The following is a 19,059-nucleotide window of genomic DNA, read 5'->3' as shown; positions in this document are numbered from 1 at the left end:
GGGTCAGCAGGAGGCCCAAGGGGCAGCTTCTAGAGCGGTCTACAGTCACTGTTATTATCGTCATCTCCGTTGTACACATGAGGAAACAGAGAGGGCCGTGGCTTTCCTACGGCCACACAGCACCCAAGAGGCGGAGCCGGGACGGGAACCCCGAATCCCCGCCATGGGATCCCCCCAGCACCCCCAAATCCTGCAGTCCCCTGGCCCCAGGGCAACCTCTCGCCAGGTCCCGACCCGAGCGCCCTCGCCCCCATCCGGCCCCTCCCTCCTCCCCCATATTTAGCGCGAATCCGATCCGGGGCTGGGCGGGGAGCTACTTAACGCGGCCCCGGTGTTCTGGAGAGCGCCGAGCGCAGCGGAGCCAGGAGCCCGAGCAAGATGATGATGGTTATGCAGCCCGAGGGTCTGGGGGTCAGGGAGGGGCCCTTCGCGGGCGGCGGCGGGGGCGGCGAGTACATGGAACAGGAGGAGGACTGGGACCGCGACCTACTGCTGGACCCGGCCTGGGAGAAGCAGCAGCGGAAAGTGAGTGCTCACCCATTTCCACATGGCAAAACTGAGGCCCGAGAAGACGGGCGGTTTGTCCTTGGCATCTCAGCAGGTCTGGGGCAGAGCCTGTCTTAACCCGGAGAGCCACTCCCTAGCCCAGGCTCTGCCCATCAGTCCTCTGCCGTCCCCTAGGGCTGGAAGAGAGGGCTGGGAGCGCTCATGAGGGGCTTAGGATAACCAGTAGAGTTTCTGGGGTCCCCACCCCTCAGGGTTCATTACCCAGTGTCCACTGCCCCACTTCTGTTGGCGAAAAGGGATTGGGTGAAGCCCAGGAGATCCAAGTTTGGGGAGCGTGGGGAGAATAATCTTTCTCCCCACACCACCAACCCTCTAGTTAAATATCCTAGACCCCACCCAGAGGACTTGCGGCTGGGCAACTGGTGGACCTGGGAGTGTGCGGGAGGAGGGAACCATCCCAGACCCCTCCCCACTCTCTTCTCTCTATTCTCTCCACCCTGGGGTTCATTTTGACTCCATCCCAATTGTCAAATGAGGAACCTGAAGCCCCGAAGGGGGCAGAGATAGAACCCAAATCATATGCTGTCAGAAAGCAGGACCCCCCTCCCAACCTGAGAGTCCTTGCCCCTTGTCTGCCCCACCTCCACTCCTTCTCAAGATACCCCTTCCCACCCCAGAGGCCCTAAGTCTGCTGAAAAGGCCACAGGGTCAAGGAGGAGGGGAGCCTGGGTCCCCTTACACAGTAACCTGACGCTCCGGCCAGATGGACACTTTGTGCTGAGGCAGCGCCTTGAGGGAGCTGGAGTGGAGCACACGGGCAGCTGCTGCCCAGGCCCAGCCTTGTAGGGCACTCGGGCCCCCTCCCTGATCTATTTTCACTCCCAGACTTTCCCAAGTGGAGGGGGCAGAACACCTGGGTTCCCAAAAGAGAAAATGATCCGGGCTGGAGTGAGGAAACTTTGGGGAGTGGCAGGCCAGGGGTAGGGAGGACACCATGAAGTCATCGGACCCCGCTCAGCATTTGCCAACAGTGTGCGACTCCAGGAAAGGGCAGGGAACAGGAGTGCTCAGTGGAATTTGCAGGATCTGAGAATCCTAGGGTTTAGAATCAGAGCACTCCTGCTGGGTTAGATGACAGGAGATGACCCCAGAGTCTGGGAGGCTCAGCTGACTAGGCTGGGGTGCCCCCGGTGACACGTTTCCCCTCAAGCTCCTCCTGCACCTGTCTCCGAGCAAGGCTGCGGTCCTTGGGTCTGGCCATCTCCCAGTGATGTCATCCCTGCCCCTGGCTCCAGCTGCCATCTGTTCTGCCACAACCCCTATCCCTACCCCACCCACCATGTTTCTCTCAGGTCCGGGTCCGCCCGCCCTTCATAAGACACGTGCTAGTCTGTAACTTGCCTTCATCACTTAACAAAATATCAGGGATATCCTTCTAACTCAACCTAGAGCCACCCACCTCATCCATTCATTCAACGGCTGCACAACGTAGACGCTCCGGAAATTAATCAGCATCTCTGGGACTTGGCCATTCCAGAGTTTCTTTCTCCTCCAACTTGAGCATCTCTGTGCTCATCCTCAGCCCCACTCCACCCCTGCGCTTCCTCTGGGTCTTGGAGCACTCGATGCCTGAGTCCTCTTCGTTCAACCTCATTCAAAAACATTCATTCAGTATTTCTTAGGGAGATCCTACTATGGGCCAGGTGCTGTTTTAGGTGTCAGGAATTCAGCAGGAAACAAAACAAAGCCTCTGCCTCAGGGAGCTTACAGTTCAGCAAGGAAAAGTGTTTCTACCCCATCTGTCTGATCCTGCCCTATGCCGCCTCACTGACACCCTTCCTCTCTCACCCTGGTCCTGGGCACCACCTCCTCACCTCTCCCTTCTGCTCTGCCAAGCCATTTGCCTCCACTCTGTAACCAGAAAGAGCTTTCTAAGACACTTTTCTGCCCACCTCCCTCTGCCTGAAAGCTTCCCTCTCTTCCCTGTTGCCTCAGGATCGAGTTGAAAGTCCCTGGCTTAGCACCCAAGATCGTGCATGACCTGGCCCCTGCCGCCCCTCCGGCCTGCTTCTCACCACTTATACCCCAACACCCCCAGCTTCATTCCAGCGGCACCCAGATAGCTATAGCCCCACAGACCTCACAGCTGTTTCTCCCTGCTGAGCATTTGCCTGTGGCGCTGGCCCTGCCTGGCGTGCCCTTGCCTGCCCTTCTCTGTCTGAATAATTCCTGCCCTTCCATTGCAGCTCAGATCAGATAGTGGCCTCCTCCAGGAGGCCCCCCATCTGATTTGAAGAGCTCTTTCCCTCCTCTCCCTGACACTAGTCTCTCCCAGCACTTCTCAGACCAACGTGACTCTTTGATTGACCGTGAGCTCCTTTACGGCAGGGACCACATCTCATTAAGAGTCATGTTTGTCAAAGGAAAGAATGCCCCTTCCTCCGCCGTGGAACCCCCGCCCAGTCCTGCCTCTCCTCCCTGCCTTATCTAGACCCAGAGCATCTCAGACTCTGGGTTTGGAGGGAACTACAGAGAACCCGACTGCCTTCTCCTGTGCTTGGGGCCCCAACCAGTAGTGCTCCGACTCACTTGTATACCTCCAGTAATGGGAAACTCACTTTCTTTCCTTAGCAACGACAGTCCTTCAAGTATTTAAAGCATCATCTTTCACGTCCAGCTCTAAGGACAGCTGAAAAGCTGGTCTGGGGAAGGGAAGCTATCTGAGGGAAAATTCCAATTGACTTCCAGGGCCACCTCCCAGAATTCATTGCTCTGTGGTGGGGGAATGCTCTGAATTCTAGAATCCTGCCAGATTGGAGGAAGAAAGACCTGGGGACATCGTGAAGTCTGGGCGATTAATTGTACAAATGGGGAGACTGAGCCCAAGAAAGGGCAAGGGGTGTACCCTGGGCCACAGTGAGTGAGTTGGAGCCCAAGGATAGATTCTACCAAGGACTCTGTGGCTAATGGCAGAATCCAGGGCTTGAAGGCTTGATAGGTTGGTGGAAACTTGTGCACCAGGCTGCACCAGGTCACGCCCATCCCCCATATACACCCAACTGCACAGCAGCCCCCCCCCCCCCATCCCAGACAGAGGCTGAGGCTGAGGATGACTCTAGGGAGAGGGGAAGACCAGTCACCTCCAGGAGCCGTGTTAGGCTGCGCTTGTGCCCAGATGATCCTCTGCGACCTGCAAAGCTCTCGCACCCTCACGTTCTACTTGGAGGCCAATTCACAACAGCCCCGGGAGGGCAGTGGGGCTGAGATAATAGTAACACGGGTGCACAGTTCCTCAGGCACAACCCTCAGAGCCGGACATGCTTCAGTCCAGAATTTTTCAGGCCTTAGAAGGGCGGTATCACCCTGCATTGGCCCTTGTGTGGGGGAGGGCCCCACACTTCGGAGCGTATGCTTTACAATTTTTCTAAATCGCCCTCAGGTGCTTGAGACTGACCGGAACTGGTGTGTCCCAGGTCCAAACTGGGACCTGTGTGGGCCCCAGCGCCCACTTTTCCTTTTCCAGGAGAATTAAAGCTCAGAGAGAGAAAAGGACTTGCATGGCAAGTCAGTGGCTGGGCCAGGACTTGAATCCGGGGCCCGGGCTCTGAGATCTACCCTGATGTTCCCCGGAGCCGGCGCTAGGGTCTAAGTGCTGTCCTCTGCCCCCCAGACCTTCACTGCCTGGTGCAACTCACACCTGCGCAAGGCCGGCACCCAGATTGAAAACATCGAGGAAGATTTCCGCAATGGCCTCAAACTCATGTTACTCTTGGAGGTCATTTCAGGTGAGGGGCGCGAATCAATGCACAGGGACCCTGGGACCTAGGAGAATCCGGAGAGCTGGGGGAACGCGGCAGCAGAGTGCTGGAGGGGATGAAGTGGGGGAGGGGGAAGTGGGGGAGGAGGAGGACAGGGTCTTCGGCTTTTTCTTGTGACCTCTGACCCTTGACCTCTCCTCTTACACCCAGGAGAGAGGCTACCCAGGCCAGACAAAGGCAAGATGCGCTTCCACAAGATCGCCAACGTCAACAAGGCCCTGGACTTCATTGCCAGCAAGGGGGTTAAGCTGGTGTCCATTGGTGCCGAAGGTAGGGAGGTGGCAGGAGAAGACCTGGCAGGGGGTTGGAGGGCGGTCCCGGCGTCAAGTCGCTTCTGTGAGCCTCAGTCTCTTCACCCACGGAGTCGACCATCCAGGCCTCTTGGGAGGGGCCGTTAAGGGGCAAACGTGCCCAAAGTGCTGGCACAGGACCTGGCGCTAGTACGTATTCCGGGATTGAACACTTACTAGGTACCGGCTCTGGGATGGGGGACAAGGGCCGGAGAGCGGAGCAGGAGGGAAGGCAGCTGAGGTGGTACAGGCCGTGAATGTCGGCTGGAATCTGTCCCCACTCCCCACCCTGCAGAGATTGTTGACGGGAACCTGAAGATGACCCTGGGCATGATCTGGACCATCATCCTTCGCTTCGCCATCCAGGACATCTCTGTGGAGGGTGAGTGGTGGGGAAGCGATAGAGTGGGAGGGCTGGCCCAGACCCCTCTCCCCAGCTAATAGCTCTCCCCACCCCCACCCAGAAACCTCGGCCAAGGAAGGCTTGCTCCTGTGGTGCCAGCGGAAGACAGCGCCGTACCGCAACGTCAACGTGCAGAACTTCCACACCAGGTCTGTCAGCCGGTCAGCACATGCACACGGGCCTCTGCTGGGCTCTGGGGCACAGAGCTGGCCCCTATCGCAAGCCCCAGGAGAGGAGAGGTCACAGCCAAGTTCCTGGCACAGTGTCTGAAAATAGGAGGACTCGGTCGATGTTGCGATGGAATCCAGGAGGGTGAGGGAGGGTGCACTGGAGGCATCCCTGGAACCGCATTCCAGCCAGAGGGGACCTTGTAAGCAAAAACATCTAGATATTGGTGTGGCCCAAGGACAGGGTATGTGAAGGAATCATGATAAGCTTGGAGGAGATGGTCCAACTCTGGTAATGAAAGGCTTCAGATGCCAAGCCAAGGAGTTTAGACAACTCCATTTTACTGATGAGGCTGTCCTGATGGGGATGCTCCTGGAGTGAGGGAAGCGCAGAGCCTCAGCTCGAATCCGGGACTGACCCCCACTTCTGTCTGTCCAGCTGGAAGGATGGCCTGGCTCTCTGTGCTCTCATCCACCGACACCGCCCCGACCTCATCGACTATGCCAAGCTGCGCAAGGTAGGCCTCTGTCACTCCCAGCCCCGACTCCCCACCTCTGCCCTCAGCTGCCATTTCACCTGTCCCTGCTCCCGCCCATCTAGGATGACCCCATTGGCAACCTAAACACTGCCTTTGAGGTGGCGGAGAAATACTTGGACATCCCCAGGATGTTGGATGCCGAAGGTGAGAGGAAGTCTAGCCTGGCCGAGGACTCCACTTACTGACCAATGGCGTGGTCCCACCCTCTCACCTTTGCCCCTGCTCTTCCCTCCTCCTGGAATTCTCTCCCCTCCCCCTTCCCTCCCCCCCCCCCCCCCCCCATCTCCGTCAGAATCCTTCCTGCCCAAGGCCCCCTTCTCCAGGAGCCCTCTATCATGCCTGCCTACCCCTCACCAGCCAGTGGAAGCAGCCTCTCCTCTTCTTCCCTCACGGCGCCACCTTCTGTCTCAGATCTGTTACCTGGGTGCCTGGGAGCATGGAGCTCCTTAAGGGCAGGCCCTGCCTCTTGTCCCTGTGCCCAGTCAAGTCTTCAGTCAATCGAAGCAGCAAACATTTTCTGAGCACCTACTGTGCCTGGTGCCCTGGGTCTGTGGGCACCAATGGATGAGGACTTGGGGAAAAGACGGAAGACAGGTGGACCCACAGAGGGATGGGATGGTTAGAGACACCGGGCAGTGTGGGCTGGTGCTTCTTGAGGGCCGCGTGTCTGCTCACTCACCCGCTCCCTTACGCTTTTCTCACCCCACAGAGGGGCAGGTTGCTGGACACTGGGGTGATTGGGGAGGGCTCCAGGGAAGAGGCAGACGCTAGGTTTGGGGTAGCTGGCGGTTGGTAACCGTGACTAGATGTCTCCACCCTTACCGTCTCGAGGGAGCTCTCTGCCTTGTTAGGGGCGTGAGCCCATTCCTCAAGCCTGGCTTTGGGCAATAAATACCTGTATCTCACTGCTGTCCCCTAGACATCGTGAACACCCCAAAGCCTGATGAGAAGGCCATCATGACCTATGTTTCCTGCTTCTACCACGCCTTCGCCGGGGCTGAGCAGGTAAGGGGGCCCCTCCGCTACTGCTGCCTGGGCTGGGCTTGTGGTCCGACATTTGGAGGTGCTGGGCCCCATGTGGGTGGGAGCGCCACTGTCCCAGCCACATATACTCAGTCTCTGGGGAACTCAGAAGCAGAGGCATCTGGTCTGGGAGCTCCCTCCTCATCCTAAAAGATGTGCTCCCCTATCTGCACGGATCCAAATTGTAAGGGCTTTACGGAGGAAAGCTGTGTCAGGGAAAGCAGTAGCTCATTCTAGTGCCCACCTTTTCGGCCTCCCGGGACAGGCAGAGACGGCTGCCAACAGGATCTGTAAGGTGCTGGCTGTGAACCAGGAGAACGAGAAGCTGATGGAGGAGTACGAGAAGCTTGCCAGTGAGGTGAGACTGAGGCCAGAGAGGGCCCTTCCCCTTCCCCTACCTGTGCTCCGCCAACCCTGGCCCAAGCCCGGGCCCACAGAGCCTCCCTCACCCCAGGGCCTTGGCCTTGGCCTCCTCCAGCCTCTCCCTGCCATCTTCACTCATCTCCTGCCCTCTGCTGCCTGTCCAAGCTCCTGGTCATTCACTGATTCCCTCATCATTCATTGCTTTACTCATTCATTTATCTGTTCACTCATATGTAGGCAATCTCATGACCCTTTGCTCTGTGCTAGCCTATGCTGGTCCCTGGACTCGGACATTTACCATCCCACTCCTTCCCTGATTAGCGGGGACCCCCATTCTGCTGGAGGCCCCTCCTTCCGGCCACAGCCCGGGGTGTGGGTGGACAGGGGTGGAAGGGGTGAGCAGACTGGCTCAGAGCTCTCTGCGCTGCACCTGCCTGGCCCTGGCAGCTGCTGGAATGGATCCGCCGCACCATACCGTGGCTGGAGAACCGTGTGGGCGAGCCCAGCATGAGTGCCATGCAGCGCAAGCTGGAGGACTTCCGGGACTACCGGCGCCTGCACAAGCCGCCCCGAGTGCAGGAGAAGTGCCAGCTGGAAATCAACTTCAATACGCTGCAGACCAAGCTGCGGCTGAGCCACCGGCCCGCCTTCATGCCCTCGGAGGGCAAGCTCGTCTCGGTGAGCCAGGCCGGGGATGGGGTGACCCCCGTTCTGCCCACATCCTCTGGGCGACATTGGGCTCTGTGTCCCCATCTGTACAATGGGCATACCGTGACGGAAGACACCTCTTCCTGTCCCACAGGACATCGCCAACGCATGGCGTGGGCTGGAGCAGGTGGAGAAAGGCTACGAGGACTGGCTGCTCTCGGAGATCCGTCGCCTGCAGCGGCTCCAGCACCTGGCTGAGAAATTCCAGCAGAAGGCCTCCTTGCACGAAACCTGGACCCGGGGTAGGTACACCTCACGGGGCTTGGGTCTGTCCTGGGGTGAAAACTGGTATGTGGGGGAGGGGGGTCCTGGCAAAATGCACGGGTCAGGAGCACTTGTTCTGCCAGGAACTAGGGAGGTGGGGTGGGGGTGGGGACCTGTTTTCTAGTCCTACCCTGACTTGCTGTGCGACCAAGTCACGTCTCTTTGTGCCACGGTTTCTTCATCTGTGAACTTCAACCCCTAACTGTCTCCCAGCTCTGGCCTTCTGTAGGTCTGCTCTGATTAATCTGTCATTCAGCATTTTATTTGTACATGTGGCAGGTGAGTCCTCAATGCTAACAGCAATTATGTTATACTCAAAGTATATTGGTGGCAAAATACTGCATGAGTCAAATATAACACTCTGTACGAAAACATTCATTCCGTACTCTACCAGGGATTTTAATCCTACAAATAAATGAATTCTGTCAAAAATAATGAACAAAATAAGTGAATACATAAATATATAAACGAACAAATAAATAAATAAAATAATGAACAAACATCCGATAATGGATTATGGGCCCAAAGAATAACAATGCTTTGATATAAAAACTCCCTAAATATACAGCCATTTGGTGACTCTTAAGGGGTTTCTGAATCTTTAAGCCCGTTACCAGCTCTGCAAGATGCGAAGGTACTCAATAAATTGTCGCTGCTGCAATTATTATTATTGTAGTTTTATCTGTGTAATTATGGTAATTCACTCTGAAAGCACTTTTATATTCATCATTCATTCATCCAACAAATATTCCTAGAAGGTCTACCAAGGGTCAGGCACTGTGGCGGGCACTGGGGAAACTGGTGAGCAAAGGTCAGGGGCTCATTAGTCGTTGGGAGGTAGTTCGATATGCAATAATACCCGAACTGTACCAAGGGCCACCCTGAAACGTGCAGGATCCGGGGACACTGACGTGATTTACAGGTCATGCCCTGGAACAGGAGCTTCACTTCACTTTATCACCCTAGCGCCAGGAACAAACCCCTACGATAGGCCGATAGGCCGGGCAGGTGTGATCACCTGCATTTCACAGATGAGGAATCTCCAAGGTCACGCAGCCTCGCTCGAACCCCCTCTCCCGCCGTGGCCGCCGCTGGGTGACCCGAGCCGGTCCTTTCTCTGAGTAGGGAAGGAGGACATGCTGAGCCAGCGCGACTACGAGTCGGCCTCGCTGCAGGAGGTGCGGGCGTTGCTGCGGCGCCACGAGGCCTTTGAGAGCGACCTGGCGGCGCACCAGGACCGCGTGGAGCACATCGCCGCTCTGGCCCAGGAGCTCAAGTAGGCGTGGCCCGCCTCCCGGCTCGCCCCGGTGACAACGCCCCTACCTGGCTTCGTCCCTCCGCCCACCCGGGCTCCCCGCTGCCCTCAAGTCAGCAGCCCTGCCTTGGTGCTCACGTCTCTCCCCGTCACCACTTGCTCCTCCCCTCCTCCCGTAATCCTGTCCTGTCCCCACCTGGGACCCGCACTTCCTACCCGTGCTTGGCCTGCCTCACCCTCCTGGGCCACCCCTAACCTGGCCGCCCCCTTCAGCCCCCTTCAGCTCCGTGGCCGGTTCTCCCAAAACCTCCCCATCAGCCTTGACCACGCCCCCCACCTCCTGTACACCCGCCCCTTCTCGAGCAATCCCACCCTTGAAACACGACCCACCTCCCACATCCGAGCGTCCCGAGGGACTGGAGTTGAGGATCTGCCGGCACCTCCTACCCAGGGATCACACTGGAACCCCCATCTCCACCCTCAGGACTGCCCTGCTTCCCCCACACCTCCCCTGACACCCCCGCCTTCATCTGGGGCACAGGTTCCAGTCCCAGGAGGACAGTCAGGTGGAAATCTGGGCTGTGGTCTGACCCCACGATCATCCCTTTTCTCGCCCCCAGTGAGCTGGACTACCATGATGCGGCCTCGGTGAACAGCCGTTGCCAGGCCATCTGTGACCAGTGGGACAACCTGGGCACACTGACCCAGAAGAGGAGGGACGCGCTGGAGGTGGGCTTGGGGGCCAGAGAACTGGGGGCTGGAGACCGGAGGCTGGTGAGGGGCCTGTGGGCAGGCTGCTGACTCGCCATCCCCATGGCTCCTAGCGGATGGAGAAGCTCCTGGAGACCATTGACCAGCTGCAGCTGGAGTTTGCCCGGCGGGCGGCACCCTTCAACAACTGGCTGGATGGTGCCGTGGAGGACCTGCAGGATGTGTGGCTGGTGCACTCAGTGGAGGAGACCCAGGTGGACGCGGGGGTTCTGGGTGCGGGGGTGCTGGATGGAATGATGGGGAAGCTGGCCTAGAATCCTGTCAGCCATTCCTTTGGGTTCCTGGGGAATGGGGGTGGGAGGGAAACCCCAGTTCCCAAGTGTTAGGCTGGGAGACTGGAGGCCTGGGTTGAGCCAGCCCTGCCGGGGACCTGCTGGGTGGCCTGGAGCACGCTGCTGCCCTGTTGCCTGTGGGAAGTGAAGGGTGCTGGCTGATGCTTCCTTCCTGTCCTTCCCAGAGCCTGCTGACTGCACACGACCAATTCAAGGCTACGTTGCCCGAGGCTGACCGAGAAAGAGGGGCCATCCTGGGTATCCAGGGTGAGATCCAGAAGATCTGCCAAACGTACGGGCTGCGGCCCAGCCTCACCAACCCCTACATCAACCTCACACCGCAGGACATCAACGCTAAGTGGGATATGGTCAGTACTGCCTGTGACCTCTCCCTGCCTCCCACCCACTCCCGTGCATTCTAACTGCCCTGAAAGCTCAGATGTCCCAAGATATGGAGAACCAAGTCCGCCTTGGGATCTGGGGTCTCTCAGACTTCATGTAGCCCTGGATAAGTCACCCTTCCTGTCATGGCCCCATCTGTAAAATGGCTATAACAGCAGCATTTTCCTGTATTGAGCCTGGTTGTGGACATCTTTACAAAACAACCTAGGTTAGCTATCAGTTATATCAGCACCATTTCACAGATGAGGAAACAAGAGGTCAAATGACTTGTCCAAGAGCTTGTCCATATAGCCCAGACATCTTGGCTCAGAGCTGCAGGGCCTGTTTTAGGGGTCAGAGCCCACCTCCCCTCAAAGCCATCTTCTCACTCCCAGAGCTGACCCACGCACAAGCACCCTCCTTCCTAGGTCCGAAAGCTGGTGCCCAGCCGTGACCAGACGCTGCAGGAGGAGCTGGCCCGGCAGCAGGTGAACGAGAGGCTCCGGAGACAGTTTGCAGCTCAAGCCAATGCTGTTGGGCCCTGGATCCAGGCGAAGGTGGAGGTAAGGCTTGGATGGTGCGGTCGAGCTGGGGGAGTGGGGCCAGGGCCAGGCCACAGGGAGCTCACATCCCACCTGGGTCCTCCTACAGGAGGTGGGGCGCCTAGCAGCAGGGATGGCCGGGTCTCTGGAGGAACAGATGGCCGGGCTGCGGCAACAGGAGCAGAACATCATCAACTACAAGAGCAACATTGACCGGCTGGAGGGCGACCACCAGCTTCTTCAGGAGAGCCTGGTGTTCGACAACAAGCACACCGTCTACAGCATGGAGGTGGGATCCACTTGCTGAGGAGAGAGGGGAGGTGGCACTGGCCAGGGAAGCCTGGGGCAGCCGTGGCCGGACATAGCACGTCTGCCCCAGGAGAGTCCCCAGTTCAGCTTGTCCAGGTCCCCCAGTGTATCCATGGGGATACTGAGATCTGGAGAGGGGAAGTGACCAGTCCAGAGTCACACAGGAGTCTAAAGCCAGGCCAGGTCTTGCCATGACCAGTTGATCAACACTTAATACGTAACAAGTCGCCAGACTGCAAGGCAGGAGGGGCTGCTGGAGGCCACTCAGTGGAACCTCCAGATAGGGACACAGCCCCAATAAGGTGGAAGACTCTCCCAGGGGCACACAGCAGATTGGAAGTGAAGCTAGCACCAGCGGCCAGGCACTGGCTGCCCGCTGACTTGGCCAACCGCCGACCCCGCAGCACATCCGCGTAGGCTGGGAGCAGCTGCTCACCTCCATCGCCCGCACTATCAATGAGGTGGAGAACCAGGTACTGACCCGAGACGCCAAGGGCCTGAGCCAGGAGCAGCTCAACGAGTTCCGGGCGTCCTTCAACCACTTTGACCGGGTCAGCAGGGGCCCAGCCCTGTGGGGTGGTGGACCTGGGGGCCAGGGCGGGGGGTTGGCAGACCAAGTCTGACATCCACTCATGCGCTACAGAAGCGGAATGGGATGATGGAGCCTGACGACTTCCGAGCTTGCCTCATCTCCATGGGCTATGACCTGGTGAGTGCCCCCAGCCCGCATCGCAGGAGCCCCATCAGTGCCTCTCTCCTGCATACCGATCACCTACTGCACCCCTCCCCCCTCCTCGTGCACTTCATTTCCTCATCACACCCACCGGGGCCGGGCAAAATTACCTCATTTCACGCAGGGCCATCAAAGGCTCAGAGAGGTGAATTAACTTGCTCAGGGACACAGCTAGCATTTGGATCTGGTTCTATGTGACTCAAAAGCCTGAGCTTGTGGTACCCCTGGGTGCCTCAGTTGTTTGAGTGTCTAACTCTTGATTTTGGCTGTCACGATCCCAGGGTCCTGGGACTGAGCCCTGCATTGGGCTCTGTGCTGAGCATGGAGCCTGCTTAAGATTCTCTCTCAAAAATAAAAATAAGTTTTAAAAGAAAAAAACAAAAGCGCCTTAGCTTGCAACATTTCCCCCCAGAGAAACAGCACTACAGAGAGCTCCAGAAAAAAAGATCAGGACCAAAGGGCAATAGGGGACATTGCCAGGAACAGGAAGCAGTTTTTAGCTTAGTAGAAAGGACTTCCTATAAAGCCAGAGCTAAGCTGCGGCACCGTCTATGGAGGGAAGAGAGCACTTTGTAACTGGGGTCATCAAGCCAAAGCTGGACAGTCCCCAGAAAGGGACATCAGGAGTCCACTGGCTTCAGCACCCATGGGCATGGTGCCTGGCCTCTATCCCTGCAGGGAGAAGTGGAGTTTGCTCGCATTATGACCATGGTGGACCCCAACGCAGCCGGAGTTGTGACCTTCCAGGCATTCATTGACTTCATGACACGAGAGACAGCCGAGACCGACACAGCTGAGCAAGTTGTGGCCTCCTTCAAGATCCTGGCAGGAGATAAGGTGAGTCCTGGGTGGTGGAGAGGGCTGGCGGGCTGGGACAAGGAACAGGATCTGGGGGTCCTCAATAGCCTTTTCTCCCTCAGAACTACATCACCCCTGAGGAGCTGCGGCGGGAGCTCCCAGCTGAGCAGGCCGAGTATTGCATCCGCCGTATGGCACCCTACAAAGGCTCTGGGGCTCCAGCTGGTGCTCTGGACTATGTGGCCTTCTCCAGTGCCCTCTATGGGGAGAGTGACCTCTGACCTCAATCCCTAAACTTCTCTACCTGAGTCAGAGAGAGGAGACTCCCTCTGGCTGATTCCATCCATCTCTTGGAGCAAAGGCCTCAGAGAACGGCCAGCCACGTATTTCTGAATAAAGAGCCATCCGTGAGCCTCTCTCCATCTCCTTTTGGTTCCTGAAGCAGACACTGGGCCCTCATGCTCCTGAGCAGGATCAGCTGCCCAACCTTAACCCTCCAGGGATCCCTACCACCCCTCTTTGCCCAAAGGTACTAAACAATCGCACCACACTGGGGCCTAGGACACCTCTTTATTGCTGTTAGAAAAAGGTAGTTACAATAGTTTCTCGTAGATGTGGAAGGAAACACTGTCCCTAAATCCAGGGGAACCAGAAAATTTATAGCATCAGACAGAGGAAAGCCAGGAGAGGAAGCCAGAGCCAGCTGAAGACAGAGCTGGGTTTAAGACCAGAATATTTTCTTCCCACCTGTTCCTTATCCAAGCCCAAGGTTCTTGCCCCAGCATCAACTGCAGCGGCATCATCCTTCAGCTCAAGAGCCTCCTAGCTACCACAAGTCTACAAAGGTGCAGCTGGGGAACTTCAGGGTAGGAGTGGGGTGGAGTGGAGAGGGGTAGGGGTTTTGCCCTAGGCCAGTGCCTTCTCACCCTGAGGTAACCCGGTGGCCGTCACTCAGCCAGCTGTGCCTCCTGGGGAGGGGCCTGGACACGCAGGTCAGGCTGAGGAAGGGGCTGCTCTGGTCAGCACCAGGTCCTGTGCCGACGCTCCTCAGTTCACCACGGCCGAGCTGGCCATGGCGTTCACGCCACAGGCCCCGGACCCACGATACAAGTAGTAGTAACCCTGGCAGAGAGGCAGGGGAGCTGGTAAGGGCATCAGGGCAGGATGGGAGCTGGAGAGCCACGGCCAAGGGGACAAGACTCACCTCCTCACCCCAGTCAGTGCCCCAACTGTTCTTGATGGCCCAGAAGGGGATGCCAGAGCCTGAGGAGCAGGGCAGAGGACAAGGAGTCAGGGCCCCCAGCACTTGGCCCTCTCCCAGTATCTGCTGTAGCCTACTGTGACAGACACTAGGAAAAGAGCAGAAAACAAGACAGGCCCACACCTGCCACCCTCCTGGTACGGCTCTGGGGTTTGGGGAGGGCACCCGGCCGTCTTCCTCTGGCAGATTATTCATCTGTAACAGTTCAGTTCAACCTTCCACTACCTCAGCTTTGCCATCCACAGAAGGGACGGAGGGCTCCTGCCTGGCCCGTGGCCCAAAGCAGGAGTAGGACAGGATTCCTAGGCATTCCCTCAATTTCCCCCTCCAAAGGCCCTGAGCTGCTGTGGTCCAATCTCTGCCTATAGCTGGGGCGGATGGGCAGAGAGGGCGTCAGTGGAACTCACGGTTGCCGTAGCCCACGAGCAGCACTGCATGGTCGATGAGCCAGGGGCTGCAGAGGGGCCGCAGTGGGTGGGAGATCCCGCGGCGGTAGAACTGGGGTGGGGGGGGGGGGTGGAAGGCGAGAATAAGGAGTAGGGAGCCAACTCCAAGGAGAAGTGGGAAACGAGTCAGCAAGAGACAGGCAAGAGACAGGGACCTTACCTGCATGCCAAAGGCATTGATGGCAACGGAGATGGGGCCCTTCTTGGCCAGCCAGGCCGCCAGCTCTGAGACGGGGAGGGACAGCATCAGGGACACACAGGCCCCAGCCCCACCTGGCCTGTCCCTACCCTGTCCCTTACTCACTCTGCTCATTCTGGCTCAGCTCTACTGAGTCGTTGATGTAGACCTTGGCCTTCTTTGCAGAGAAACTGCAGGTCTGCAAGTGGCCACTGTAGCTGTAGTCATCCTCTGTCTCCAGCCCTCCTAGGGAATGGTGGGGGTGGGGTGGGGAGGGGAGAGAAAAGGTGGACCCCCGTTTACCATACACTTGTCTTCTGGCCAGGAGCTATAATCAGCCCCTTATATGTGAGGTCTCAAGGTCCTCGTCCATCCCAGACCAAGGCCATGCCCTCTGAACAACAGCCTCTTTCTAGAGATGACAAAACAGAGACTAAGCGGGATGGGAGAGTAACCAGCGAGAAATGTGGCTAAGATGGAACTCAATTCCCAACTTCTGATCTTTATTCATCCTGGCATTCCTGGGACTCTTCACCATGGCTTACTTGTCCGGCTCAGACAGTCTGTTCCCAATTTGGTCCAGACACCTGCCAGGTCCCCAGTCTCTGTACAGCCACCTCAGTCCCTCAGCCCCTCATCCTCGTGCCACTGCAGCCCACCCCTGAACTGAATTGCCACTTTAATACCTCTTCTAAAGGGTGAGGTGTGTGCTACTCGGTTTAGTGGTATTACGGAAATACAGACCTCCAAGCAGCAAAAACACCAAGAACCCCTGCTATGCGCCAGAAACTTTATGTATATTTCCTCACTTGATACTCAAGGCAATCCTATGAAGTGAGCAAGATCATCCCCATTTCACAGATGAGGCAACCGAGGCCCTCAAAGAGCTGACCTGCTCAAGGTCTTTGTTAAGGGCCAGCATTAAGACCTGAACCCAGTTCACATGACTTCCGTGCTCATATATCTCCCCCTCACAAAGTGACTTCTTTTGGAGGGAAAAGTGGCTCCCACTGCCCATCCTGACCCCATGAATGCATACCCAGATTCTTTATGGCCAAGTAGGCGTTGGAGGGCAAGCCACCCAGGCAGGCCTTGTCCACCTTGTCGCAGTCCAAGAGCTCTAGGAGACAGAAGGCTGGTCCTGAGGAGCCCTCTGGAGGGGCTGGGCTGGGGACAGGAATGTACAGTGGGATGCTCACCCTGCTCAGAGAGGGAGAGCAGGTCCCCCTGTTTTAGGAACCACTGGCCCTCCACATTGCCGGTGACTGAGAAGGCCCAGCAGGAGCCACACATGCCCTGCAAGATACGGACAAAGTCAGGGCTGGGTCCCTTCCCAACCCCAAGGTAGCCTTCATGTCCCACCATTGCTTCTTAGGGGTCCAACCTGATTCTTGACGTTGGTGACAGCCCCCTTGGTCCTCCAGTCCCACTCAGGTGGGGCATGGTCACCAATGGATTTGGCTAGATGCATCATCTTGTTGCGGTTCTCTTTTAGGAGAGGATTCAGATAGATGGCGCGGAACTCCTCCTCTGTGGGCAAAGGTGGGCAGGGCATGGCGGGGAAAAGTATTAGGCAGCCCTGATCCGGGGCTGTGGGAGTAGGCCCTGACTCTTTCAGGCTCCACGAGAGCTCTGGCCACCACTTCTACCTGTAAGGTCACTGAACTTGGTGATCCCATACTGAGCTGTGCCACGGTCCAGTGCCTGGATCTTCTGCGCTCGGACCATGTTGTTGGAAAAGACAGACATGCGCCACTGGGCTTCTGAGAACCAAGGAGCAGGAGAGGAAAGTCTCAGACCCCAGGCAGATCATCAAAGGAGGGGCACTAGGACTAACTGGCACGTGTCTCCCTTGGGAGGAGGTGGGCTCAGGATCAGGCCTGAAGCTCTTTTTAAGGACAGACCCTGGGGAGGGCTGGAGGTGAGGGGAAGCCCAGACGCACAAGCGATGAGCAGGAGGTGTGATCAACTTTGGGGGCAACGCTGGTGGTATCTTAGGAGTGAAGGCAGAACCAAAATGGTCTCCTAAGGGCATCCTTAGATAGGAGATCATGGGGAACGGCTACCATGCCAGGGAAGTGGGGGCACCAGCAGAGAAAATCTGGTCTTTGCCCCGTTTCACTCTATCCAGAATGACAGAGGCCCATGCTTTCTGACCAGGAAAATTAGATGGGAGAAGGGACCAGGTACCTGAGGTAGCTGTCCAGTCCTGGAAGGGTGGGCAAGAACTTGGGGACTTAGGGGTCTCTGAAAGGAGGCACTGCCTCTTGTGTCCTTCCCCTTCCCAACACCAAGATACCAAGTGGGGGGAGGGGAATGTCCTGATCTGATTGGGACAGGTACAGCCAAGGCTGGGTCCTCACCTTCCTGTGTCCCATATGTCCGATTATAGGTGGTAACAAACTCCTTGAAGATTGAAGCCATCTTCACAGAAAAATCCTGGAAAGGCACAGGGGTCTTCACAAGGAGTCCTTCTCAGTTGACCAGGGAGCCCAGGCCAGGGTGAGGGAAAGGGGGGGGTAAATAAAGCAGCAGCCAACTTCCTACATGGAAATCGGTTCCTCACCTGGGGTAGGGGGTCCTTGTTCAACAGTGGAAGGACTGAACTTAAAGTCTCATTTCTGTCATCTGAATGGGGTTGGAACAGAGGAGAAATCAAGGCTGAACCCTGAGTGAAGTCTTATCTGAACTATGCCAGTATCCTTGGGCTATCCCAGCACCTGTAACCTTGGTATCCACTGGGCCACAGTCCCGCCTCAGCAGCATGTGTTTTCCCAGCTCATCCAGGACTTCAAAGCTGCAGAGCTGGAGGGAGAGGAGGAAGCGAGTCTGGGGGCTGGTATGGGAACAAGGCCTTGGCAAGATGCAGCTGGAAGGTCCTCAGGTGAAGACCGCCTCCAAGGCAATCACCCCCACAGTGCAGAGTGAGGCACACCCAGCACCCTGTCACCACCACCCCCTTTTAGAGCATTTCAGTCTCTAGCCCTCAGGGCCTGTGAAGTGACTCAACGCTGGATAGTTGGTGCCTCTCATCCCTTCCCCTTGACTTGACCCAGACGCATTGTGGGGGCGGGGAATTACAGGAGCCCCGTCACTCACCAGGGTTTTCTTGGACACAGGGAGCTGGCACACCGTGGGGTCGTTGCAGGGGGGCTCCTCCAGGGTCGCCTTCAGGGAGTACAGGGACCCCTCGCCCGCCTGGATGGAGGGGCGGGTGAAGTAGGCACATCCATTCCCTCCTCAGCCCGTCCTTCCCACGACCCCGCCGTACCCCCTTCCCTTTCCCCGATTACCAGAGGTTCGTCTCTCGGGCGTCCAGCGCCCACACCCCTGGTCCAGACCAAAGTTGCCAACCCACTGACCGGGGCCCCGCGCACCCGCACTGGGGAGCCCCCGCCCCCGGCGCGTCCTCACCCGGCGGACGCGACCGCGCACGGCCCCCAGCGCCGCCCGCGTCCCGGCAGCCCGGCCGCGGTTGTACATCTCCAGGGCGAAGCGGGCGGGCCCCAGTAGCTCCGGGTACGCCGCCTCCCGGGCCCGAGCGTCGGCTGCTCGGTGGGGCGGGGCGGGAGAGGCGCCGGGGAGCAACCCCAGCAGCGACAGCAGCAGCAGCCAGGGCGCCATGGCGAGGGCGAAGCCGGAGGCCCCGACGCACCGACGGACAGACCGGGACCAACCGACGGGGCGGAGCGGCCCGCGGCCAGAGGGGCCGGCGTCCCTCCCCCTGATCCCGGGGCGGCGGGGAGCCGGCCAACGGCCGCGGGTCCCGGGCGCCTGCGCACTCGGTTATTTACGTGAGGCACGTGGGGCGCGCTGGCCGCCAGGCGGATTGGAGCCACAGCGGGGAGGGGAAAGGGAACGGGGAGGAGATGGGGGGGGAGGAGGGGGGGGGGCGTGGAGGAGGGGGTACAACGCAGCCTGGCAGCAGTTCTGTACGTAGACCCATGGCCCGCGCTGCAGTCTTGGAATAATCCTTTTAGGTCTTAGAGCTATTGTTTGGGGAGAGGAACGGACGCTAGCCTGAGAATGAA

General features: G+C 57.9%; 2 protein-coding genes across 2 annotated transcripts; one reads left to right on the top strand and one right to left on the bottom strand.

The window, feature by feature from the left end:
- The first annotated feature begins 378 nt into the window (after positions 1-378).
- ACTN3 (actinin alpha 3) lies at positions 379-13,424 on the top strand. Its single transcript, XM_047823299.1, has 21 exons — positions 379-525; positions 4,178-4,292; positions 4,476-4,595; positions 4,911-4,997; positions 5,080-5,167; positions 5,625-5,703; positions 5,787-5,868; positions 6,644-6,729; positions 7,013-7,105; positions 7,558-7,788; positions 7,913-8,060; positions 9,208-9,358; positions 9,958-10,066; positions 10,162-10,302; positions 10,566-10,748; positions 11,190-11,324; positions 11,413-11,592; positions 12,017-12,163; positions 12,256-12,321; positions 13,024-13,182; positions 13,266-13,424. Exons 1-21 carry the CDS (start codon positions 379-381, stop codon positions 13,422-13,424), a joined length of 2,706 nt encoding a protein of 901 aa, XP_047679255.1.
- A 270-nt stretch (positions 13,425-13,694) lies between these two features.
- On the bottom strand, positions 13,695-18,788 carry CTSF (cathepsin F). The gene is made up of 14 exons (XM_047823500.1): positions 18,443-18,788; positions 18,128-18,226; positions 17,749-17,833; positions 17,595-17,656; positions 17,392-17,467; positions 16,678-16,791; positions 16,413-16,558; positions 16,228-16,324; positions 16,068-16,148; positions 15,155-15,274; positions 15,011-15,075; positions 14,812-14,902; positions 14,348-14,406; positions 13,695-14,265 (listed from the first exon to the last, which is right to left on the bottom strand). The coding sequence occupies exons 1-14, from the start codon at positions 18,650-18,652 to the stop codon at positions 14,191-14,193; spliced, it is 1,380 nt and encodes a 459-aa protein (XP_047679456.1). The 5' UTR covers positions 18,653-18,788; the 3' UTR covers positions 13,695-14,190.
- Positions 18,789-19,059: the final 271 nt, after the last annotated feature.

Source organism: Prionailurus viverrinus, chromosome D1 (assembly GCF_022837055.1).
Source record: "Prionailurus viverrinus isolate Anna chromosome D1, UM_Priviv_1.0, whole genome shotgun sequence".
In the NCBI taxonomy this organism is placed as follows: Eukaryota; Metazoa; Chordata; class Mammalia; order Carnivora; family Felidae; genus Prionailurus; species Prionailurus viverrinus.
Note: the sequence above shows the minus strand (reverse complement) of the source record. Positions and strands in the feature narration are given on the sequence as shown.